This window comes from Hylobates moloch, unplaced genomic scaffold (genome assembly GCF_009828535.3).
Source record: "Hylobates moloch isolate HMO894 unplaced genomic scaffold, HMol_V3 SCAFFOLD_10, whole genome shotgun sequence".
In the NCBI taxonomy this organism is placed as follows: Eukaryota; Metazoa; Chordata; class Mammalia; order Primates; family Hylobatidae; genus Hylobates; species Hylobates moloch.
In genome coordinates, this window is record NW_026652285.1 from 9,549,161 (window position 1) to 9,575,060 (window position 25,900).

The following is a 25,900-nucleotide window of genomic DNA, read 5'->3' on the forward strand; positions in this document are numbered from 1 at the left end:
ATAGTCTGGGACTATAACTTCATTCTTTTACTCACTTGATACGCATTTCGCAAGTCAGCTCTACTAACTGGTACAGGCAGCTCAAAGATGAATCGCCTGCCCTTTTAGAGCTGTGGCCATCACATTGGAAATACAAGTGCGTAAACGGAAATTCACAATAAAGCAATAGTAACTGCTTATATTAGTTTTACCACAGCAGCAGCCACAGAGGCTTGACCAATCCTTTCCTCAGTAAGTTTCTCCTCTTGTTTGAATACAGAGACCTGGCCTGATGCTCACTTGTTGAGGAAGGGCCCTGGAAGAGGACCTCTCTGCCTGGTGAGTACAAGTTCCTCCAGTGTCCAGGAGACAACCAGGCCAGCCCCTCCTCCTCCTAGGTTTTTTATTATTTTTTTTTTTTTACCTTGGGCAAGATACTTAACCTCATTGAACCTCAATTTCCTCACAAATAAAATGGGCATAATAACATACATCTTACAGGATGGTTGTCAGAATTGAACGAAAATTTATATAAAGCACCTCCCTAGTACCAGCACACAAAAAAAACCACTCAGCAGTATCAGATATTACTATTATTATAAACTGCAACCATGTTGAAATTGGAAAGTAACTGGATAAAATCTAAATGTCCTACTGTGGGGAACTGTTAACTGCTTACCTAACAGCCATCCTCTACCCTCATTTCTTTCTTGTCAATCGAACCCTGACTTGTTTACTCCTCTCTAAATGTGCATGTCCTTTGTGACTGGCATCTACCTAGCCTCAAGAGGTAAATCTTCACTGGTCTAAACTCATCAGAGTGATCTTATTTCCCTTACTAAATGACTGGTTAGCCACAGGCATGGGATGCCATTCTGATCAATACAACATGAGGGAAAGTGTTTATGGGGGATGAGTGGAGGAGGGTTCTGGGGAGGTTTCCCTAGCTTATAAAGGACATATGCGATGAACATCTCCTTTGCAGGTGACTCCTGGAACTTCTGATGACATTTTGGGACTACAAGGAAAACCAGCCTAAGAGGACAGAGCTGTCCATGAGTGTGGCAGAGTTGTAAGTTAGGGAAACAACCAAAAAAACACCTGGGTCCCTGACAACATTGTTAAGGCAATGAATTAACTAATTCTGGAATTGTCCCATCTCAGAGTTTCTTGTTATGCTAGATAATTAAGTTTCTTATTGTTTTTGGAGACTTTTAATTGGGTCTTCTCTTACTTGCAACCCAAAATATCTTAACTGTATATGACTTCTGCATTTTAGGACTGGTTAAGATACAGACAGTGCAATACTTAATAGTTATAAAAATTATTATATTAATTTCTATTTGTTTGCATAGAAAGATTATAATAAAAACAGGTTTATTTAATTAGGATTTATTGTATGATTCCATTTATAAATATAGATGCAAACCATTATCAATAATCATTTCTGTATGGTAAGATTTAGTGTATTTTTGTTTCCTTTTGGTTCATAGTTTAGGTTTTGACTATGATCATTTATTACTTCTTTGTTTTTCTTAGGAAACAAACAAAAAAAAAGGTGGGGAAAGTAGACATGGAAATTTTTGATAAAAAGGGAATCTAAGCTAAATTTAACCTAGAAAAAAGGCTATTAATTTAATACTTGCTTTCTGTGGGGACTCTACACGACTTGGTCAAAAGTAACTTAGTCGATAAGACAATTTGACTGAAAACAAACATTCCCAGTCACTGGCTTTCCAGGTGTCAACTTTACAATTCTTTAAGTGCCTCTGGCTAGTTCTCAAAGTGTTGCCCTCTACTGTTTTTTGTTTTTAATTCATTTTCAGCCAAACATTCCTGCTCTCAGATGACTGTAAAAGTAAAGCTGTTGTAACCTAAAAGTCAAATAATGGAAAATTGATTGCAAAAACCAAAATATCATTAATTGCTATGCACAGCAATAAAAATACAGCTAAACCAATAATACAGGTATAATTAGCTTATTTTGATTAATAAAATTTTTTAAAGAAATACCTCCCATATCTTAAATCTTTTTCCTTTACAGTTTCTTTTATTTCTCCCCCAACTATGAAAGCAATAAGTTTTTAATATAGAATTTTTTAAAATAAGGAAAAACAGGACACAAATATGCATAATCTCACCCATCCAGAATAAATAATTAATACTGTGATCTATATCCTACCATATCTTATTATATGCATTTACATACCTTCCTTCCTATGAAATAGGATAACTGTAACTATTATCAACAAACTATTATTAGAATTAGTTGTAAAATTACTAGCAGAAAATGGACTAGAAATAAAAGAGCAAAAATATGCCTGCATATAAGTGTATGCAAGTGCTTGCATGCAAGAAAAGAGAAAAAATGGAAAAACTTGAAAGCTGAATAGAAATGCCTCAAAGGTCACAAAATTATTTCTAGGGTACATCAAAATCAATATTTGAACAAACAGTGAATGGAGAATCAAAGCGCATTTTAATTTTGTCTTACTAACTTGCCTTTGGCCAAATCATACGGAATCTTCTTAGGAGGTAGGCTTCCTAGTCCTATCAATATTTTTATAGTGTCAAAATAAAGGGAATAGGGATAGGATTAAAAATTAAACATTGAACATAGGAAAAAACTTCTTTCCTGTCAGATGGTGATAAAATATCATAATTGATTTTAAGCAAAGTTGTTGATTCAAAAATGTGCTGAATCTCTGTCCTTGAGAATTTAAAAAATAGAACAGGATAAAAGAGATGTTTATTTGCCTAAAGGCAGCAGGCTTGACCAGATAATTATTGAATGTCTCTTCTAATTCTTTGATTGATTTTATATCGGAGCAATCTCAAAGAGGAAATTCTCACCTTTAATTGAGCTCCCACATGAATATAGTTATAGGATGAAAGGGATTTCTGGAGATGTAGAGAGCGTAGTGTTTGTTCTGAACCTCCTTGGAGTAGCTGAAAAATATTTAATTAGAAATAAGTTGGCCAGACATACATTGAACCAAACATGAGCTTAGTGGTAATCTAGCTTTTATTCATTTTCTAGGCTTAATTCACTTTTATCTTCCTGTTTCTAGCTTTGAAGAAGTTTTGTTTGTTTGTTTTTTTAAACATTCAAGGTAAATGGTTTCATTGTCATCAGTTACAGAGAATGTTATGCAGTCATAAAGAAAATTACTCTGAAAACGTCTCATTTCATTTACAATATAACTGGCATAAAAGTTTCTTGCTTTGAATGCCGTCATTTGTAAAACAGTATCCTATGCTCTGTGGTGGTTGCTTGCTTAGCAGCCTCATTATAGACAGGATGTAGTTCTGTCTCAGAATTTAGAAAAATCCAATATTGCTACGGAAGTAAGAAACATCAGCAGACAGTCATATGCTGAATCACACTGGAAACAAACAGCTTTTCCTCATCAATCTGTACCTCTCAGAAAGGAGGACAGCTGGGGAACCATGATCATAGTGTTGGATAAAGATAAATTTTAATACTTTCACCCAAGTGGGAAGAACACTAGGAAAACATTACAGGTTATTGAAATAAACAGAACTCTTTTATATTTGGTAGAAAAATAGCTTATTTAAAACACGGCAAATTGCCAAAAGAACCATAAAGACAATATTGACAGTGCTTTTATATAGAGCATGTTTTTAGAAGGTATTATGTTTAAATTCTCTAAATTAAACTGTATGCTTTTGTTTACTTAAAAAGTCTAATTATCAGATTTTAAAAATTGATTTTTAAACTTAATATACCAGAACTTATATATACAAATGAGTAGTGTCTATTAAAGCAGTTACCTAGAAGAAACTGAATTCGACTGAATTGCATTCAATTGTATTGTCACTGTTCAGTTACTTTCTGTTAGCCTTGATTTATATTAATTTGGGCTTTAAAAAATTACAATAATATATCATACTTGTTCTCTAAGTGTAAAGACTTGCCAACAGGAAGGCTATTTAAAAGATTTTGCTTTAGAATCTAAAAGCACTCTTGAAAAGAAATACTCAAATTTTTTTCTAAATTTTTCTTGATGGATTAAAAAGGCAATTCTCCCTAGAAGTTATAAATTCGGATTGTTTTTTAAAGGTAATCATACTGCTTTTAGTGTGTATGAGTGAAACAAACTGAATTTGTATTCTGATCTCTGGAACTCCCAAATATGGAAACAACAGCTTCAATTCAAAATAAAACAAAATTTAACATTTAGAATGTACCGTTTCAAAAGCTTTCACAGTCATTAAAGTGTTATCTATACTGCAAGAAAATATGGGGGATGCTCACCCAAGGCAGTCATCTGGTTGGCTAAGCTCCTGCCAGCTGGGTGGAACAGTCACGTTCATCCAATCTCTTAAGCACGTAGGGCAGGGCATGTGGTGCGTGCGTGCGTGACATGTTACGGGGCCAATGGAGATGAGGGATGCATAGGACAGGGGAAAGCCCAAGACACAAATACTCATTTCCTGCACAGCTGGGCAAATGACCAATTACCTGTATAACGGATTACTAACCTGATAGAAAGAATGAAAGCTTCTTTCTCCTGGCTGTTGCACAATCACTCGAGACTAAGAAAAAACACATTAAAATGGTTAACCTGAAAATGTGCCCCTAAAATAAAACAGGAGCCACTTTCTTAGGGAACTGTCAGGCCTCTGAGCCCAAGCCTGCACGTATACATCCAGATGGCCTGAAGCAACTGAAGAATCACAAAAGAAGTGCAAATGGCAGATTCTTGCCTTAACTACTGACATTTGGTGCCGTGACTTGGATCAGGGGAGCTCCCTTGGGAGATCAATCCCCTGTCCTCCTGCTCTTTGCTCTGTGAGAAAGATTGACTTACGACCTCAAGTCCTCAGACCAACCAGCCCAAGGAACATCTCACCAATTTTAAATTGGGTAAGCGACCTCTTTTTACTCTTTTCTCCAACCTCTCTCACTATCCCTCAACCTCTTTCTCCTTTCAATTTCAGCGCCACCCTTCAATCTCCCCCTTCCCTTAATTTCAGTTCCTTTCCTTTTCTGGTAGAGACAGAGGAGACGTGTTTTATCTGTGAACCCAAAACTCCAGCGCTGGTCACGGACTCGGGAAGACAGTCTTCCCTTGGTGTTTAATCACTGCGGGGATGCCTGCCTGATTATTCACCCACACTCCATTGGTGTCTGATCACTGTGGGGACACCTGCCTTGATCCTTCACCTTGGTGGCAAGTACCAGCCCCCCCACCACACCCCCTACCCTACCCCCACCCCCCACACCCCCCACCCCTACCCCACCCCCCACCCCCCCACCCCTACCCCACCCCCTACCCCCTGTCTCTACCCTCTCTTTTCTCTGGGCTTGCCTCCTCCACTATGGTCAACCTTCCACCCTCCATTACTCCTTCTTCTCCCTTAGCCTGTGTTCTCAAGAACTTAAAACCTCTTCAACTCACACCTGACCTGAAACCTAAACACCTTATTTTCTTTTGCAATACCACTTGACCCCAATACAAACTCAACAATTGTTCCAAATAGCCAGGAAACAGCATTTTAAATTTCTCCATCCTACAAGATCTAGATAATTATTGTCATACAATGGGCAAATGATCTGAGATGCCAGACGTCCAGGCATTCTTTTACACATCGGTCCCTCTCTAGTCTCTGCTCCCAATGCAACTTGTCCCAAATCTTTCTTCTTTCTCTCCTGTCTGTTCCTTCAGTCTCCACCCCAAGCTCTGAGACCTCTGAATCCTCCTTTTCTACGGACCCATCTGACCTCTCCCCTCCTCCCCAGGCTGTGCCTTGCCAGGCTGAGCCAGGTCCCAATTCTTCCTCAGCCTCTGCTCTCCCACCCTATAATCCTTTTATCACTTCCCCTCCTTACACGCGATCTGGCTTACAGTTTCGTTCCATGACTAGCCTTCCCCCACCTGCCCAACAATTTCCTCTTAAAGAGGTGGCTGGAGCTAAAGGCATAGTCAAGGTTAATGCTCCTTTTTCTTTATCCGACCTCTCCCAAATCAGTTAAATATCCTAAAGACCCCATGAATTGTATACTCATCTAAGAATGAGTCTTCTCTATGGGGTTTCCCTTGCAATTCTTTGATAATTCTTTTTATTGCTTAAAACAGAGGTCCCTAAAACTTTCTGAAGAATGAAGCTATTTTGATTTTTTTAACCTGGAGCCTAAAGATGGAATTTGGTGGTGGGAGGTGGGGTAAGAATTAGAAGTGGGGAGAATAGGAAGGAATGCTTAGGGAGGAATATTCTCAACATTCCTTTCCCCAGGGTCTGCTGGCATTTCAAAGAGCAATGCCTTATATCCTGTAATAAAAGTCAGTTGAGCAAGATCAATCCATAGGGACCTCTGCCTTAGATGGTTCCAAAAATGCTGCTGTTAGGAGAGGGTTCAAAATATGAGTTCATTCAAAAGGACCCTTTAGATTGAATATGTATTACACATAAAGTGAATTGATAAAACATTCTGGAAAAAGGACTGATAATAATACCTGGCATTTCCCGTCCTTTTTCAACTGACTCTGATAATACATTTACTTCCTTAACAGTCCGACTTCAATATAACAAACAAAAATAAAGATTATACTTCATTATACGGCCATAAAGGATGCTATGGCCTAATTGGGATAGGAAACCCTTAACTGAGAAAACCTGTCAGCTTAGATCTGTGTGAATTCAAGGTGGAGACTTAATTTTATAAAGCACAAGCTTAACTGTAAAAATGAACTCTATGTATTCTCTTGCGGTCATGTCCATTGATAATCAAGATTAGTTAAGACACAACCAGCTGGGTGCAGCAGCTTATGCCTATAATCCCAGCACTTTGGGAGACTGAGGCAGGAGGGATGCTTGAGCCTAAGAGTTTGAGACCAGCCTGGGCAACACAGGGAGACCCCATCTCCACAAAATAAAAAAAAAATTGCTGGGTATGGTGGGCCATGCCTGTGGTCCCAGCTACTCAGGAGGCTGAGGTGGGAGGATTGCTTGAGCCCAGGAGGTTGAGGCTGCAGTGAGCCATGTTCATGCTACTGCACTCCAGCCTGGATGACAGAGTGAGACCCTGTCTCAAAAAACACAAAACCAAACCAGACACAACCTCTCTGGTGGTCCCAAGAAGAAAATTCTAATTGGAATCCTCTAGAAATTGGGCCTATTTTAAGTTTTTACTGACCAAATACAGTTTGCTTCATAATTAGGATGTAAGATCACAAAATACATATACGTTACTATAAAGCAATGAACAAATAGAAAGTAGAAGAAAATGAGATATCAAATTAATTAAAATTAAAATGTATAGAAGATGGTGATGTATAAAAAGACTAGAACTAATTAGTCTTAGATTGATTTTCGGTTAAACCTTACCCAGAAGCTGGCACACACTCATACCTGTGCCCCCACCCATTCACACGCATAGCTAAATCTATCTACAAAGTCCACAACTTTTTCCAACTTGACAGTGTAAGTGCTAAGAAGAGAAGACAAAAGGAGAATATCTTATCATCGAAAGCTAATGAAGAAGGGAGAATAGGATTTAAAGCTATTTTGAGTCAATAAAAGAAATTCTATAATTTGTTTAAACATTCAGCACTTAAAACATTACCCTCAGAAATTATGCATATTTTACCTTTTCTAGTAAGTAGTTATTGATATGCCCACCAATAGGGTCACCCTTGAAGTCAAAGTTGATATCCATGTATTTTCCAAACCTGCTTGAGTTGTCATTACGGTTGGTTTGGGCATTTCCAAAAGCTTCCAAAACACAGTTGGACTTAAGCAACATATTCTTCACTCTTTAACACAGATAAATGAAAGTCATTATAAAAACTTACAGAGACTAGAATTTTTTAAAAACTGGATTTTGCTAAAACACATACAAATATTTATACCAAGATGCTAACTCCAGCATTGTTTGCAATATCAAAAAAAAACCAAACAACTTAAATGTCCACCAATAGGGATAAAAATAAATTTTTGTTTCCTAATATAATGAAATACTATACAGGTGCTAAAAAGAATGAGGTACATCAATATGTACTCATATGGAAATGTCCAGCATATATTAATGAATATAAAATCAAGTTGTCAAATAACATGCATTGCAGGATCCTTGTGTGTGTATGTGTGTGTACACATGTGCGTGTGCATGCACATGTGTCAGCAAATGCTTAAAAATCTGGAGGGATCAGCACACCTTACTATGGTTATCTAGACAGGAGACTGATGGAATGGGCGAGGTAGGATTTCAGGGAACTTTTACATCTTCAACTTAATTCTGTAATTTTTGTTTTTCCTTTTATAAATGTACATATTTTATCTAAAGAAAATTTTTTAAAAAGATGTGTTCTGAAAAGGGAAAGAATAGGTGATACAGAAAATGATACAATTTTTAAGGCACTTGCTTATAAAACCTGGAATTGTGACATTTTATTGTACTTAGTTATACATCATAAATTTAACCTTCACTAGTTCAGAAATTGCTCATTATTTTGTTTGAAGCTGTATGGAATTTCTCCTTTGTACCAGTCATTTAATACATTCTTTATTCGACGAATGCTAACTTTCTATACAGCAGTCCCTCCCAATGGATACATTTTAAACTTCATGCTATATCCTTGTTTACATTCCACTGATAAAATTCCTCTTATATAGGCATACCTGCAGAAATAACTTTGGCCTCTGAAATAACTTGATGTAGCAGATCTACTGTTACTCCTGCTAATACTGGAGAGTTCAACCTTATCGCCTCATAAATGAAAGTATATTTTAAAAATATGTGTGTGTGGGGAAACTGCTTGTGATAAGATATGTTTGTGAAAGACTAGTAAATTTATATATGCCTTACTCAACTATTGTAGGTGTGAAATTAATTTATTTCTCATCTAGTTGCTCTCCTGAGCTCCTAAGGAAATTAAGAAAACTTACACATATCCCTGTCCTTGTCAAACTAGATTGTAAAGTCAGAGTAAGAAGCAGGGATATGTTACAATTAAGAAAAATGCCTCTCCTGGCCCAGCAATGCAGCCCAATATGATGAAAAGAAGAAAGGCCACGCAGGGTGGTGAAGTGTAAGTTCTCTTCTTTTACATCAACCCAATATCCTTTCTTCCTATTTATAAAACTGAAGATTGTGATGTGTAGATGAGGTGGTGGGACTCTTTACTAAATTAGTACTGAGCTTTGAAGTAACCATTAGGAAAACAGTTTCTCTCTTCAAAAAGGCTGTGCCACATAAGAAAGTTGAGTCTTGTTGCTTTATAGCTATCATCCATTCATCCCTTAAGTATTTGTTAAGCAAATACTATGTGCCAGCTGCTCCCCTAAATGCTGGGTCCCAGACAGTAGAGATCAGCTTTATTACTCATCTTCCCATGAGCAACAGCACAGTATGGCATGAAATCCTTTTAGAAAATGAATCTTGTTTGGCCAGGCGCGGTGGCTCATGCCTGTAATCCTAGCACTTTGGGAGACTGAGGCGGGCGGGTCACGAGGTCAGGAGATCGAGACCACAGTGAAACCCCCATCGCTACTAAAAATACAAAAAAATCAGCGGGGCGCAGTGGCCGGCGCCTGTAGTCCCAGCTACTTGGGGAGCTGAGGCAGGAGAATGGCGTGAACCCGGGTGGCGGAGCTTGCAGTGAGCTGAGATCGCGCCACTGCACTCCAGCCTGGGCCACAGAGCGAGACTCCATCTCAAAAAAAAAAAAAAAAGAAAGAAAGAAAAAGAAAATGAATCTTGTTCAGAAATTCCACTGTCAGTGGGTTCTGAATGTTGTACTGATGATGATGGAAGGCATGGGTCTGCCTTCCAGAGTCCCACTTCTCTCAGAACACAGTTTTTTAAAAACGCTGAGGTGGTGAAAAGAGCAAGGAACCTGTGAGAGTTTGAACAATAAAACCCACCAGTGTAAATTATAACAGCTCTGCTGACCACATTTAAGTCAACAGTAATAAACCAGGATGGGAACACTTTCAACTATTTCAGGGTAATGATTCTTTTGGTCTCATAATTAGGTAAAGCTTACCATAGTAGTATTTTTCTATTAAAAACAAATCTAGAAATAGACACAGTGAAATAAATAAAAGTACAGAGACAATACGCACTTAAGAGAATCAAAGTAGCTTAATCATCAAAAAATGCTCAGCCCATAGGTTTAGACCCCCAAAATGCTCAACCCGTAGAGTTTAGGTCTAGCCAAGTCTATAGAGAAAACGGAGTGCTAAGAATTCCTCCCCATTATTAGAGTGCCCTTACCTTTCAACCTCTGCTCTCTGACTGGGGTTGGTGATGGCCGCAATATACTGCATAATGTACTTACTGGCTTCCGTTTTACCAGCTCCACTTTCCCCTGGGGGGAAAAATTGTTCAGGGCTTAACATAATAATTTAAACCAAGAGTAAGCTAATTTTTAATAGAATAATTTAAAAATCTGATACTGGTGATGCATTTAAAATCTCACATGTTGCACTGTTTCATTTTTTTGCTTTTTTGAGTTATGTTGTCCTGCCTTGATATGGGTAGTGGTTCTAACAGACCTGAATACGATGAAGAAAATAAAACTATTATAAAACTAAATGAGTAGACTACAAATAAAGATTTACTTAGGAAAAACGTACTGATGTGGTAAACTAAGACTAAAGTTTTAGTACTTGGCAGGGACTCATAAGTCTAGCAGAAATGAAATAAGGTACTGAGTCAAACAGTGGTTACAACTAAATTCATATAATCTTATTTTCTATAAGAGAATTTCTTTTAATCTTAAAGGGGACAAAATAATTCGTTCAAAAAATAAGGTTAGAGTAATTTTAGTGAAAAAACAAAACAGCAAGCTCCAGACACAAGGTATCATAGAAAAAGCATGACGATTGGGATAATGGCTGGGGGATGGGGAAAGAGGATCCAATTTCGAAGTATCTACCAAAAATGTTAAATGCTTATGCCTTCTGACTCAAAAATTCCACTGGTAGAAATTTCTCCTAAGGAAATACTAAAAAATACTAATATAACCAAATAATAATAATGTTCAAAGGTTTTAAAACATTTCTATAGACTGTACTGTAAGTCATGGCTAAAATCTGGAAATTATATACCCATCAGTAGATAACTGGATAAATTATGATTCAATTATTTAAATGGAACACTACACAATTATTAAAAAGAATGCACTAGCTCTATAGAAACACCAATGAAAAGATATTTACTATATATTATTAAATGGAAAAATTAGTTACATAACAGACATAATTCTCTCTATATAATTATATATTTATAACATAATTACATATGCAATTATGACTATATGTGTTTGCACATGCAGAGAAAACGTATAAAAGGATAAACACTAAACTGTTAACAGCTGTTACTGTTGGAATTTTGGGAAGAATAAGGCACTCAAGGCGAAGAAACGTTTTGCTTTTACTCCACACACTCATATAATTGTTTTTATTCTCCCCTTTAAAACCCAGTAATATTGTTTTCGTGATTTGTTTTAAATAAAACATAGTCTAGGATATAATTTTCTAACTCCAACACTAAGTTACTTAACTCCTCTGACCTTTAATATTCTTATCTATAAAGTAGAAAAATAACTGTTCAACATACCAGAGAGTTGTTTTGCTCACCAAAATGGAATAATGATTATAAAAGTGTTTCTAACAGCATAAAACCACCAGTGCAAATGTGAGGTATTATTAGCACCTGAAGAAATTCCCACAGTTTGGGAGAGGCCATCCTGGGTCAGTGGACAGATATTTTTCCTGTCCCCATTTCACTACATAAGGGTCCTTGAAGGGCTCCCCTTAACGTAGGCAGTTTGTCTCCAGTCCTCAAACATGTGAGGTCTGCACCCTATCTCGCGCCTATCTCCCTCCTGGTTGGGCTTCAATACTCAGCCCCTCAGCTCTGAAAGCTTATTTTTGGCCCCCACGCCTCTGTAGGTCCCTCAACACTAGCTCCCAAGCATCAGTCTGATTTTGAGTTGATTCCTCCTTTTCCCACCTCAATATTTCATTTTCTTGGTTTCATTTTGTTATTTAAAATAATTTTGTTACATTTTATCCAGACTTTTATGTGTTTGAGATGGAAACATTTTCCATGTCAACTCAATCTAACAAATTGGCCAGAAGTCATCCAAGTGTAATATGTATTCATAAATGAACCAAGATTAGAGGATGATCAAAAATGATATAAATAATTTGCTATTTAATGTTCATCACTTTTCTCTCTCCTATAGAATTGCTCAGGCTTCTACCTTTAAAAAAAGATTTAATCAATTGTTTGGATTCTTGAGTATCAGACAAATTAAACACATTGTGACTCTGGAAATACAGGGCACCCCCTCCAATTACCTGATATCACAATACAAGTGTCTTTTGATCGCCTCTTCATAGCCTTGTAAGCAGCATCCACAATAGCAAAAAGGTGAGGCGGTCTCTCATACAACTCACGGCCTTTATACTGCTCAATTGTGTCTCTTCCATAGATGTTCAACAGCTTGTAAGGGTTCACAGAAACGACGACTTCTCCAATGAACGTATAGATGCGCCCTTTTTCAAATCTGTACAGAAGCAAAAGGAAGATGCAGCTGTGGTTATAGAGAAACGATGTATCTGTTCTATGAGTCTCTTATTTCCAAGGAAGTCCAAATATCCTAGGAATAATTTCTGAACTGACATTTCATTGGCTCTGAGTTAACTTGTAGAGAATGTTTGAGGCTGTGCCCCTTCAGATGCCATTGGTAGAAAAGACCAGTAGGGGTTAAAAGCCAGGCAAGAAGGAAGAATTTAACTTGTTGGAGGCTGGGGATTTCCTGTTTCCAAAATACAGAAGAGTAAGAAGATGAAAAAGCTAAAAAGAGTTGAAGACAATCTCAGAGCTCTAGGAGGAAAAGAAATAGAAGTTAAAACAGATCTTGAAATCCACTCAGTCAGATTTTCGATTATAAAGAGGACTGTCATATACATTTATTTTTTTCTCCCTCTTGAACCTTACTAAAATGTTAGTAAATTAATATAAACACTAAAATCCATAACAGAGAGAATGGCGGAGGAGACACTTCTGCTCTAAATCAAATTTATTTTTTTATGACTGCCTAACGTTCCATGGTGTAGATATATCATTATATATTCAACGATTCCTGTTCCTTCCTGCTTCTATGAACAATACTGCAGAAAACACTCTTGATACATAATCTTACAGATTGGTGCTTTTACTTCTGTGGTACAGATTCTCAGGAATGGGACAGCTGGTTGAAAGGCATGTGTATTTTTAAAGTATATATAATATGATTCTACCTTTTCCCCATAAAATAGGGTTAAAAATCTAATCATATGTATTTGTATCTGTACATAGATATATTTTATAAATGAGTACATAAGCGTGAAAAAATAGGAACAAATACATGTTATATTTTATGCATCATTTTATACACACAGTAGGGTGATGTGGAAGGAGAGAAATAAAGAGGAAGGCCACATGGGCAGGTGAGAAGAGGCCACAGGACAAAAAAAAAAAAAAAGAATACAAAGCTTGAGTAGGTATGCTATGACTGCAATTGTGCAACTTTATGTGTCTATTTCAGAAAATTTTTAAATATAAAATTTAGAAAACCCACATATGTCCACTGTTTTTACACAGTAATCCACACATAGAAACGTATGTGACCCAGAGCTTGGATGTTTCCACATAACAAGTGGTTACCACCAACATGCTCTACCAGCTGAGAGATACTGGTAGACATCTCTCTCACATCCAAGAACCGAACGAAGGGCGTGCCCTGACAGGCAAAATGCTGGTTCACAGACAGCATGTCTCTAAGCACGCTTGCTTCATGGCCGGTGCAGCAGGAGAAATAAGTAAGCATTTGGGACCAAAAAGCAACAACCTTAAATTTCCTTTAAGCTGGAATGAAGGCTGTTGGCTATAATTAGGAATGGAAACAAACAGATGTTGATAATTTCAACAATAAATTCAAACCAAGATTTTTATCAAGTATTTAGAGTATTTTAAGAGTTATTAACTACTTCAAGGTTTTCGCTACATTTTTCTACTATGGGTTTTCTATGTATCCTCTCAATTGTCAGGAAGTTGACATGGTAGCTAAAGGCACTGATTTCAAGTCCTTTACATCTGGGTTTGAATGCTCACATTGCAAACTCAATAGCAGTGATACTTTGTGAAAGCTACTTAACCTCCATGTGTTTCAGCTTCTTCATCTGTAAAATGGTCATAATTATACCCTTCTACCCTCGGACATTGAATAAGTACTTTTTTAAAAAGATCATTAATCGTATGCTTCTGATTATGTTATGCATAAGGGAGATTTTTAAATAATGTTTTTGTTTTATAAATATTGCTACTGAAATCACAACAATCCTTACACATGAGAAATGAATGAATTCAATTATCATAATCCAATTCTCTGGCCAGACGCTGTGGCTCTTGCCTATAATCCCAGCACTCTGGGAGGCCAAGGCAGGTGGATTACTTGAGGCCAGGAGTTTGAGACCAGCCTGGGCAACATGGTGAAACTCCCTCTCTACCAAAAATACAAAATTAGCTGGGCGTGGTGGTGCACGCTTATAATCCCAGCTACTTGGGAGGCTGAGGTGGGAGGATCGGTTGAACCTGGGAGGCAGAGTTTGCAGTGAGGCAAGATCACACCACTGCACTGCAGCCTGGGCAGCAGAGTGAGACTCCGCCTTAAAAAAAAAAAATCCAATTCTTTGACTCAGCTGTCAGTCAACTACAAGTCACAAGCAAAATATCTATATAACAACTGTTTAAAGACTCGCGAAAATAAGCAGCTAAGATTCACTACGCAAGTTTTTCTGGCTTAACCTGCAAATTTGCAGTACATGCTCAAGTATCTCCAAGGAAAAGAATCAAAAGGGCACGATTCTTTAGTTTTGAATAAGCACTGTCCAAACAAAAAAAAAAATGAAGAAAAGCAGCAGAAGAATGTCTCATGAGCCTGGAACTCTGCAACTAAGAGACACAGCAAATAATGTATGAGATTAGAACATTGTAAGATTCCATGTTTGTCCAATGATGTACCTTCTTTCTCACTGGATAATTTTTAGAGCCACTAATAGACCATTATGCTCTAAAATAATATTTTATTACAAATAAAATATTTTCTATTAACCTATAGGCACCATGTATAAAATAATTAAATGGCTGGGCATAGTGGCACATGCTGCAGACCCAGCTATTTGAGACGCTGAGGCAGAAGGATCACTTGAGCCCAGGAGTTTGGGTCCAGCCTGGACAACACAGCAAGATCTCATGTCTTAAGAAAATAATTGAATGCATAACTATTAACTCAAAGATAGTGGTAAATATTAACAGAATATGATATTAAATACAATGCTTCAGCAATTCACAAAACGTTAGAAGCTCACTTTACTTGAAATTCTAAGTTTGGTTATCAAATACAAAACTTTCAATTTGGTTGGGTCTTAAAATCACCACTAGATGGTGCCAATATACACCTTAACAGCAACTCAAATTTCAGTTTGCATTAGAAAGCCGCAGGGTATGAAGTAAGCACTAAAGTAATATAGTCGCTTACTCTGTTTGCCTCCAGGAAGAACTACTAATTATCCCAGATGACAAATAGGATGTTATCATCTCTTACAAGAGACCAAGGAAGGTGTTCCTGTGACTTCTGTGTGCAAACCTTTTATGACAAACTTTTATAATTATTCAGGATCTACTTTGTGCCAGATACTGGGTCAAACCCTGGGAATTAAAAAAGGAGTAGAGAACAGGAAAGCATTGTACATAAATAACAACAATACAGTATGATAGGTAAGGTAATAAAAGCATGTACCGTAGTGACAAAGATTATCCCAATAAACCACTTTCAATGAGGAACACTAAGAGTAAGAGCACACAGGGTCTGGCCACCAGGTTTCTCTTGACTTCCGTCTACCAACAACACTTCCACCCACCAAAACCTCCCTTACCACTTCTCTCTGTCTCTGTTACTCTTGTTCTCATTAATGAGCTATTTACAGTTCCCAAGAACGCCATGCCTTCATGGTTTTGCCCATTTAGTTCATTCTGCCTCACATACCTTTTCCTGGTTCCTTCTTCCCCATGTACTTGCCAGATTCCCTCTCCTTCTCCAAAAGTCTAAGCACTAGTTCCTCTATGGAGTCACCCTTAATACTCTACCTCCAACATCAGTTTTACGGTCTTTGCTCTGTTACCTTTTTTTTTTTTTTCCTTTTTAGAACTTCCTAAATGGATAACATAAATTAATAGCAATTGATTTTTTAAACTAGTAAGTTTAAAAATATTTATTAAAAGGGACATATATTTTCACTGGCTTCTAAGTGAAACAAAGAGGTTCTAAAAAGTTCTGAATTAGTGAGTAGTAATGCAGAAAATATAAAGGTATAATAATGCCGTTGGCAAACAATAGCTCACTGTACAAGAATTCTGAAACCTTTTTAAAGTAGCCTTGTAAATGTGCAAGTCCCTTATATATAGGACCATCTATAGTAGGAAGTTAAGATGAGAGGGGCTCCTTCAGATCAGTCACAGACAGACTACAGGCACAACCCCACAGAAAAGGAAGATGCTGTGGGGAGGGGTGGGAGAACCGGCAGGTGGTTGGCCCAGTCAGAGTAGAAGGCTGTGTTAAGGAATGCCGGGGAACAGTTGGAAATGTACTTGGGGGTCGGATTTGATATGATATGAAAACCAGGCTTAGGGAGTTTACATTTGAGGGAGTTTACATTTGATGTGACTGGAAACAAAGAATCAGTGAAGACTTTTCTAGTTAAAGACATCAATAAGGTGCTCAGTGAGGAGAATGGTAGAAGAAATGAGGAAAGAAAAATTGGAGTTGTTTCACGGGGAAACTGGACAGAATCTTAAAACTTACTGAACATAAGGGACAAAAATATATTTAACTTTGAGTTAGGCAGAAGAGAAAAAGGAATTTATTTCAGATGACTATATCTCAAATGTACTCCTGAAGCGTCTAAGTTAGATTCACCCACTAACAGAATTCAGTGTTATCCTTGGCTGACTTCTTGAAATATATGGAACCAATTATAATCAGGAAGAAAATTCTCTGTGAATGGTCTACTAGGTATGGTATTAATAAAATCCTATTCACAAGTATTATTCATTTACTTGACGAGGAACATACACTTTCTGAATAGGTGTTGCTTAATCACACTGATTTGGCATGCCTTCCTTCCTTTTTGAATTTAAATGGAATCTTAAGTTACCATGAACATTCCTATTTCTCAGGAGAGGTGTCCATCTACCCATGCCATTTTTTTGGCCTTTCATTATCTCCTTAGACAATTCTAATTTAGGTTCCACTCCTGCACTTCAATAAATCTTGACCAAACTTCCCAAATTGCTAAATTCACTGGTTGGTTTTCTATGCTCATCTTACTTAATTTCTCAGTATTTGACACTGACTCCCATTTCCTCAACACACTCTTCTATTGGCTTCTTTGAGCCACGTTCTCTTCATTTTCCTTCTACTTCTCTGGTTTTCCTTCTAAGTCTCCTTTGCTGGCTCCTCTTTTTCTGCTGATCTTTAAATATTCCAATTCTCTAGGGTTGAGTCTAGTATCACTTCAAATACCATTCAAGGGTCTTCCATTTAAGGAGGATAAAGTAATGATATCTTGGCCCCTTTTCTACCCTCTGAAAATCAACAAGAATAACAAAAACAGAAAAAGACATCACCTATGATAAAACAAAAAACTAGCCACAACTCTGAACCGCAATCTATGAAGAAAGATTGTGAAAAGCTATGAAAACTAGACCTAGTTGAGGCAGGTTGCTAAGACTGAATATAGGGCTCTTCAAATCTCCGGCACTGGAGTAGAGTTCTCCAGAAGTAGGTTGCAGTTCCTGAGTAGCCAAACCAAAAATCTTTCGCTAAGAATGTCAGGGTCTCAGTATGCAGGTGGCTTTGGAACAAAGTAAGTCCCATCTGACACTTCTAAGTATATGTAAGGTGGGGTTAAATGAAGAAATAACTAGAAATTCCTTTTTTTAAAAAAACAGGCTGTCATAGTGGTGAGGCAAAAGAGAAAAAGTGCAGTGGCTCTGCAGCAGATGATCTTGATAAATGAAAAGAGGTAATAATGCTAAATCACCTGCCAGAAGTCTCAGACACACATAGGGAACTTGCTTTCTAGTTAGGCAAGCTTCTTGCCATTTCAGGGCAGACAGTTGGTGAGACAGGGAATGAGCAGACCACCAAACTCAGTGCATTTTATCTTTCAACCCAGAATGAACCATACCTACTCAAAGATGACAATCATTAGGCTGGGCGTGGTGGCTCACGCCTGTAATCCTAGCATTTTGGGAGGCTGAGGTGAGTGGATCACCTGAGGTCAGGAGTTTGAGACCAGCCTGGCCAACATGGCGAAACGCCGTCTCTACTAAAAATACAAAAATTAGCTGGGCGTGGTGGTGCATGCCTGTAATCCCAACTACTTGGGAGGGTAAGGCAGGAGAATCTCTTGAACCCAGAGGGTAGAGGTTGCAGTGAGCTGAGATCGCACCACTTCACTCCAGCCTGGGTGAAAGAGCAAAACTCTGTCAAAAAAGAAAAAAGACGGTCATTAGAAGTGAACCAGAATGGGGCACATGATAAGATGTTAGAAGAAAAGAAAAAAAAATGTGGGTAAAACATCTGACAGGCAAAAGGCAGACCAAGAACACCCCCTCCCCAAAAAACATCACAAAGTAGAAAAATTATGAAAGAACATTCTGTATAAAAGCAAAGAATACAAAAAAATGTAGCTCTCTAAAATAAGATATCAAAAAAGGCATCATTTAAAAGGAGAAATTGTGTTTAAAATCATTTTTTCAAGAGATAAAAAGCTAGAAGAGCTCAAGAAAAAAACCAGAAGAGAGAAAAAAAAAATCCACAGCAATAAAGGTCATATTAAAAGACATGAAGAGAATGGACACCCCTGAAAATAGAAGGGGACAGGAAGAAAAGGTGAAGAAAAGTAAGCAAAATAATTTTTTGTATTATCTCATTTATATGTAAAATCTTAAATTTTTTTTTACCTCAGTTTTTGTGGAACAGGTGGGTTTTGTTTACACGGGTAAGTTCTTTAGGGGTGATTTCCAAGATTTTGGTACACTTGTCACCCAAGCAGCAGTGTACACTGTACCAGGTATGTAGTCTTTTTTTTTTTTTTTTTTTTTTTGAGACAGAGTCTTACTTTGTCGCCCAGGCTGGAGTGCAGTGGCACGATCTCGGCTCACTGCAACCTCCACCTCCCAGGTTCAAGCGATTCTCCTGCCTCAACCTCCCAAGTAGCTGGGACTACAGGCGCCTACCACCACGCCTGGCTAATTTTTGTATTTTTAGTAGAGACGGGGTTTCATTATGTTGGCCAGGATGGTCTCAATATCTTGACCTCGTGATCTGCCTGCCTCAGCCTCCCAAAGTGCTGGAACTACAGGCGTGAGCCACGGCACCAGGCTTGGTATGTAGTCTTTTATTCCTCGCCCACCTCCCTCCCTTTCCCCTCAAGTTCTCAAAGTCCATTATATCATTCTTGTGCCTTTGCATCCTCATAGCTTAGCTCCCACTTACAAATGAGAACATATGATATTTGGCTTTCCATTCCTGAGTTACTTCACTTAGAATAATGGCCTCCAGCTCCATTCAAGTTGCTACAAAAGACATTATTTTGTTCCTTTTTATGGCCGAGTAGTATTCCATGGTGTATCCATACCACATTTTCTTTATCCACTCATTGGTTCATGGGCATTTAGGTTGGTTTCATATTTTTGCAATTGCAAATTGTACTGCTATAAACGTGTGTGTGTGTGTGTGTGTGTTTCACTTAATGACCTCTTTTCCTTTGGGTAGATACCCAGTAGTGGGATTACTGAATCAAATGGTAGTTCTCCATCCTGTGGTTGTACTGGTGAGTTTACATTCTCACTAGCAGTGTAAAAGTGTTCCGTTTTTCACCACATTGATGCCAGTATCTGTTATTTTTTGATTTTTTACTCTGCTGATTATTTCTTTTGCTGTGCAGAAGCTTTTTAGTTTAAGTAGGTCCCGTCTATTTATTTTTGTTGCATTTGCTTTTGGGGTCTTAGTTATGAATTCTTTGCCCAAGCCAATGTCTAGAAGAGTTTTTCTATGTTATCTTCTATAATTTTTATGCTTTCAGGTCTTAGATTTAAGTCTTTGATCCATCTTAAGTTGAATTTTCTATAAGGACCCAGTTTCATTCTTCTATATGTGGCTTGCCAGTTTTCCCAGCACCATTTACTGAATAGGGTGCCTTTTCCCCAGTTGTCGAAAATCAGTTGGCTGTACTTGACTTTATTTCTGGGTTATCTGTTCTGTTCCATTGGTCTACATGCCTATTTTTATACCAGTACCACACTGTTTTGGTAACTATAGCCTTATAGTACAATTTGAAGTCAGGTAATGTGATGCCTTCAGATTTGGTTTTTTTGCTTAATCTTGCTTTGGCGATGCAGACTCTTTTTTGGTTTCATATGAATTTTAGGATTGTTTTTTCAAGTTCTGTGAAAAATGATAATGGTATTTTGATAGGAATTGCATTAAATCTATAGATTGCTTTGGGCAGTATGGTCATTTTCACAATACTGATTCTACCCACTCATAAGCATGGGATATGTTTCCATTTGTTTGTGCCATCTAATATTTCTTTCACGAGTGCTTTGTAGTTTTCCTTGTAATCTTTCACCTCGTTGGTTAAGTATATTCCTAAGATTTTTGTTTGTTTGTTTTTTCAGCTGTTTTGAAAGGGACTGAGTTCTTGATTTGATTCTCAACTTGGCCACTGTCGGTATATAGCAGTGCTACTGATTTGTGTACACTGATTTTGTATCCTGAGACTTTACTGAATTTGTTTATCAGATCTAGGAGCTTTTTTGATGGGTCTTAGGGGTTTTCTAGGTATATGATCAGATCACTGGTGAACAGCGACAGTTCAACTTCCTCTTTTCCAATTTGGATGCTCTTTCTTTCTTTCTCTTGTCTGATTGCTTTGGCCAGGACTTCTAGTACTATGTTGAATAGAAGTGGTGGACGTGGGGCATCCTTGTTTTGTTCTAGTTCTCACTGGGAATGCTTTCAACTTTTCCCCATTCAGTGTGATGTTGGCTGTGAGTTTGTGACAGACGTGAGGTATCTGATAATGGTGACATTTCAAAACAGTAAATAAATATACCAATAATAAACATCAATAAACAGTGTTAGGAAATGGGCTAATCACTTGGAAAAATAAAAAACACAGATCATTAGTGTCATGAGTTGAACTGTATTCTCCCAAAAGATACATTGAAATCCTAACCCCCAGTATCTGTGGATGTAACCTTATCTGGAAATAGGGTTTTTGCAGGTGAAATCAAGTTAGGAGGAGGTCATTAGGGTGGACCTTAAACCAATAAAAAGAGAAAAATGCCCCATGAAGGGAGAGACAGGGAGAACACTGTGCAATGACAGAGGCAGAGACTAGAAGAAGAATGCAGCCACAAGTCAAGCCAAGCCAAGGATTGACGATCACTGCCAGCAGCTAGGAAGAGGCCAGGAAGGGTATCTCCCTTGATGGTTTGGGGGGTATGGCTCTGCTGACACCTTGAATTTGGACTTCTAGTTTTCTGAACTGTGAGACAATACACTTCTTTATTTTAAGCCCCCCTGGTTTGTGGTAATTTGTTACAATAACCGTAGGAATAAAACTAGTTATACTAAAATAAATTCAATAAAAATGTCTCATTCTTCCTTACAAATAAAGAAATGTAAATCAAATCAACAATAAGATACGCTTCTTCACCTATATAGAGCAAGAGTTTTGATAGTGAACGGTGTTAGCAAAAATATGCAACCTCAGGTATCTTCACTGTCACAGGTATCATCTTAACTGATCTGCTCAAACCACTCTCCATCCGTTCTCCATACAGTAGCAAGTATGATCTTAAAATATAAATCTTATCCTACTCTGCATTCCTAGCCTTAAATCTTTTCAATGTGAAACTTTAATCTCAAGCCAATCTGACACGCAGATATTGGTTCATCTCATGCCATCTACCTCTGATTACTGTGTGCACTGGCCTTTATTCATCTAAATTCCCCTATCCCCATCATTCCACACCTGTTTGTTTCCTAAATTTCACATAAGTTCCTTATCCATCAAAATTTCTCTATCCCCCATCATTCCACACCTGTATGTTTCCTTTGTAATACCGGTCACAAGCAGTTTTTTGTTTACTTGTTTATTGTCTGTCTGCAAAGGAATAGAGGACATATCTATCTTGTTCATGTTTTATCTTCAGAACGATCTTCTCTTTATGTGGACAGCTTCACATAATCTAGATACAAATAGCAACTTTTATTCTGGAAAAATAAAATTAAATGGTATCTACTCCAACTCAACTTCTGAGACAGATTTTTCATTGCTGGAGAAGAAGGTTACAAAATATATGGGGCTCAACTGGAATTGGAAGAATCAGTACAAACTCATAGTACATGCAGGGCAAAGAGAGAGAAGAGGGAGAGGGGAAGAGATAGGTATGCACACACACACGTTTCCTAACTCTGTCCACTTAGAGAAACAGTAACACCAGATAAAGGATTGGAAATACCATTTTTCTTAACTAAAAGGACTCAGGGCTCCTTGAAGAAAAGCGGATTCTATCACTGGAACAGGGAAAGTACAAAATGAGCTTGGACTATCTTGTTGAGCCAGAAAAGTAGGAAAGGTACATGTCAAAAGGACACAGGGGCTAGATTGAATGGACTTTCACTGCACCCATCTGGGATCACAAGAGCATTAAAATCATGTCAGCAATGAGCTGGGCATGGTGGCTCACACCTGTAATCCCAGCACTTTGGGAGACTGAGGTGGGTGGATCACCTGAGGTCAGGAGTTTGAGACCAGCCTGGCCAACATGGTGAAACTCCATCTCTACCAAAAATACAAAAATTAACTGGGCATGGTGGCACGTGCCTGTAATCACAGCTACTCAGGAGGCTGAGGCAGGAGAATCGCTTGAACCGAGGAGGCAGAGGTTGCAGTGAGCCAAGATCACACCACTGCATTCCAGCCTGGGCAGCACAGTGAGACTCCGTCTCAAAAAAAAAAAAAAAGGATATTGTTGGGACAACTGATAAAATCTGAACATCAGCTATGAATCAGAAACCAGAATTGTGTCAAAATTACACTTTCTGATTTTGATCATTGTACTGTGGTTATGTAAGAGAAGATCTTTGTTCTTAAGAAACACACCCTGAATTATTTAATGACAGGGGCCTGATGTCTCCAATTTATTCTCCAATGGTTACAAAAAATAACTACATACATATATAAAAATATACAAAGAGAAATTAAGAAGCAAATACAGCAAAATGTAAACAACTGGTAAAGAACAAAAGGGGGTTTCTTGTAGTATCATCTACCTTTTTGTAAATTTGAAATTATATCAAAATTAGAAGTTGATAATAAAAATCCAACTTCTAATCCTCTTTATATAATTAATTAATTTAGAATAGGCAAGATAGACTCTTAGTAAAAGACTCAAAAGATGTAAATGAATACACAGTAAAAAGTGTTTCTCATCTTTCCTATAGCTTCCCTCCTCAGAGGCAACCACTGCTGCTGGTTTCCTGTGAATTCATTTAGAAACAGTTTAGTTGTTGTTTTTGAATGAATGGCAATTTTTTTTTCTCTAATTAAAATGTTTATCTTGGCAAAAGTCTCATGTAAGTAGATAGAGAAAAGCCGAGTTTTTTTATGGCTGCATAGTATTCCATTTCATGGGTGATTATACAATAATATATTTAATCAGTCCCTATTGGACATTTAGGTTTGTTACTATGAATAATGCAAGTATAAATATAATGGTAGCTATTTCTTTGTGCATATGTGTATGTATATCTGTAGAACGCACATCTAGAATTCAAATTATTAGTTCAAAGGATATAAGCAACTTAAATTTATGAATTATATGGCCAAATTAGTCTCCAAAGAGACTGTACCAATTTAAACTTCTGCTTATAATGTGTGAGTTTCTGTTTCATGGGTGTGGGTTTTTTAACCAACGATACTGGACTATTTAGAAAGGACAGAGTTTTATTTTCAAAATACACAAAACTTTGACCCCTTTCTTCACAGATGCGCCTAGCTTATGCAATGTTCATTAGGTTACTTTCAATAAGGTTCAGCCCACCTTGCCAGTTCTTAGATGAGAATCTCTCCTAAGGGTGAAAGCATCTTGTTTCTGCTTCTCTTGGCAAAAATCATGGTTTCCATGTGATGGAGTCAATTAGTTTTATCCCCTTGTTAGACTGTGTGTTCCTGAGATGGACAGGGACCATATGTTGGAAAGAGTAGGAGCTTTATTTTATTTTTGTTTTTATTTTTCTAGAGACAGGGTCTCGTTCTGTCACTTAGGCTAGAGTGCAGTGGTATGACCATAGCTCGCTGTAACTTCAAACTCCTGGGCTCAAGTGGTTCTTCTGCCTCAGCCTCCCCAATAGCTGGGACTACAGGTGTACGCCACCATGCCTGGCCAATTTTTTTATTTTTCTGTAGAGACAGGTTCTCTCTATACTGTCCAGGCTGGTCTGGAGCTCCTGGCCACAAATGGTCCCCCTATCTTGGCCTCCAATTATGAGCTTTAGAGTCATACAGCACCGGAGCCCTGGGTTTGAACCCTGGCTCTGCTAGTTACTGACTGTGTGCATTTATAAACATCTGAGTAGTAAATGTCCATGTGCCAGGTACTATGTCAAGAGCACTCAAGCTGTCTTAAAATGATTTGGAAAAGGATGCTTTGTTCTGACCTTTTGTTAACATACTAAAGCCTAGAATTGACAACTTGGAAGAGGGCACTTAAGAAGCACCACCACAGCCCACCAGTGCAGCACTCAAGCTCTTGCCATGGTACCTGGCACACGGACACTTACTAGTTACTAGAAGAATAAGACATAGTATTATTGTACTCAAAGGCTTATATAAACAGACAATGCCATGCAGTAAGTACAATGATAGAGGGTTTAAAAACTAGGCTTTTTTTTTTTAAACTTATTCCCTTCTTGTTCTCATTCTCCTCTGTCTCTCACTTTCTCTCTCTCTGTTCCAGAAAAGGTTTAAGGCAGTAACAAAGATAGAATGTCATGGAAGCTTAGAGAAGGATACCTAAACCAGCTTTAGGAGTGGGAGGCTTCAAAGAAGACTTCCTAAAAATTGTATTGCTTGACATTTGAATTATTTATGCAATTACATAATCTCCATGTAGACAGTTCTAACCACTTCTTGGTTTATACTCTCTTAAAATGATTTGGAAAAGGATGCTTTATTTTGATCTTTTGTTAACACACTGAAGCCTAGAATTAACAACCTGGAAGACAGCACTTAAGACGCACCACCACAGCCCACCAGTGCAGCATATGGGTATTCCCAGGCCCATCGATAGCAGAGGAAAGGGTGTATTAAGAAAGTGGACTCTGGGATCTGGCTGCAGTTTAGCACTGACTAGCTCTATGATCAGGTGGAAGCTGTTTAACCTCCCTGTGCCTCACTTTCTTCAACTGATATAGTACCTTTCCCTCAGAGGTTTGTTACAAGAAGTGAGATACTCTGCATAAAGTGCTTGGCACACTAATTAGTACATCGTAACAGCACAATAATACTAAGTCCTGTTTTTATTATGAGCAACAGCAGAAGTCATAAGAATGGCAGGAAATATCTTTCCTCTACTTGAGTCCCATTGTTCAGCATGCGGCATCAGTGCTATGTTTCTGTTTAACATCACAGTGAGGGTTACTTCTGCTTGCATAGCAAATGGTGATCCAGGTTGGCATCATGTTTATAAAGCATTCTTCTAGCAGTTCATGGGGACCCCTAAGGCCAAACGCCTTCAGTAAAATTGTTTAGGCTTACCACA

The 25,900-nt window shown here is 37.9% G+C and overlaps 1 protein-coding gene across 10 annotated transcripts in view; it reads right to left on the reverse strand.

The window, feature by feature from the left end:
* The window catches only part of MYO1D (myosin ID), a 386,481-nt gene that overhangs the window by 278,062 nt on the left and 82,519 nt on the right, over positions 1-25,900 (reverse strand). For all 10 annotated transcript variants that reach the window (XR_009215200.1, XM_032162950.2, XM_058445327.1 and 7 more), the window contains exons 2-6: positions 12,316-12,524; positions 10,223-10,316; positions 7,595-7,760; positions 4,486-4,539; positions 2,833-2,928 (exon numbers count right to left, since the gene is read on the reverse strand). Coding sequence is in view for 9 of the 10 variants with exons in the window: in XM_032162950.2 (XP_032018841.1) it covers positions 2,833-2,928; positions 4,486-4,539; positions 7,595-7,760; positions 10,223-10,316; positions 12,316-12,524 (619 nt within the window). In the remaining variant the exon portion in view is untranslated. The remainder of the gene's footprint in view (positions 1-2,832; positions 2,929-4,485; positions 4,540-7,594; positions 7,761-10,222; positions 10,317-12,315; positions 12,525-25,900) is intronic.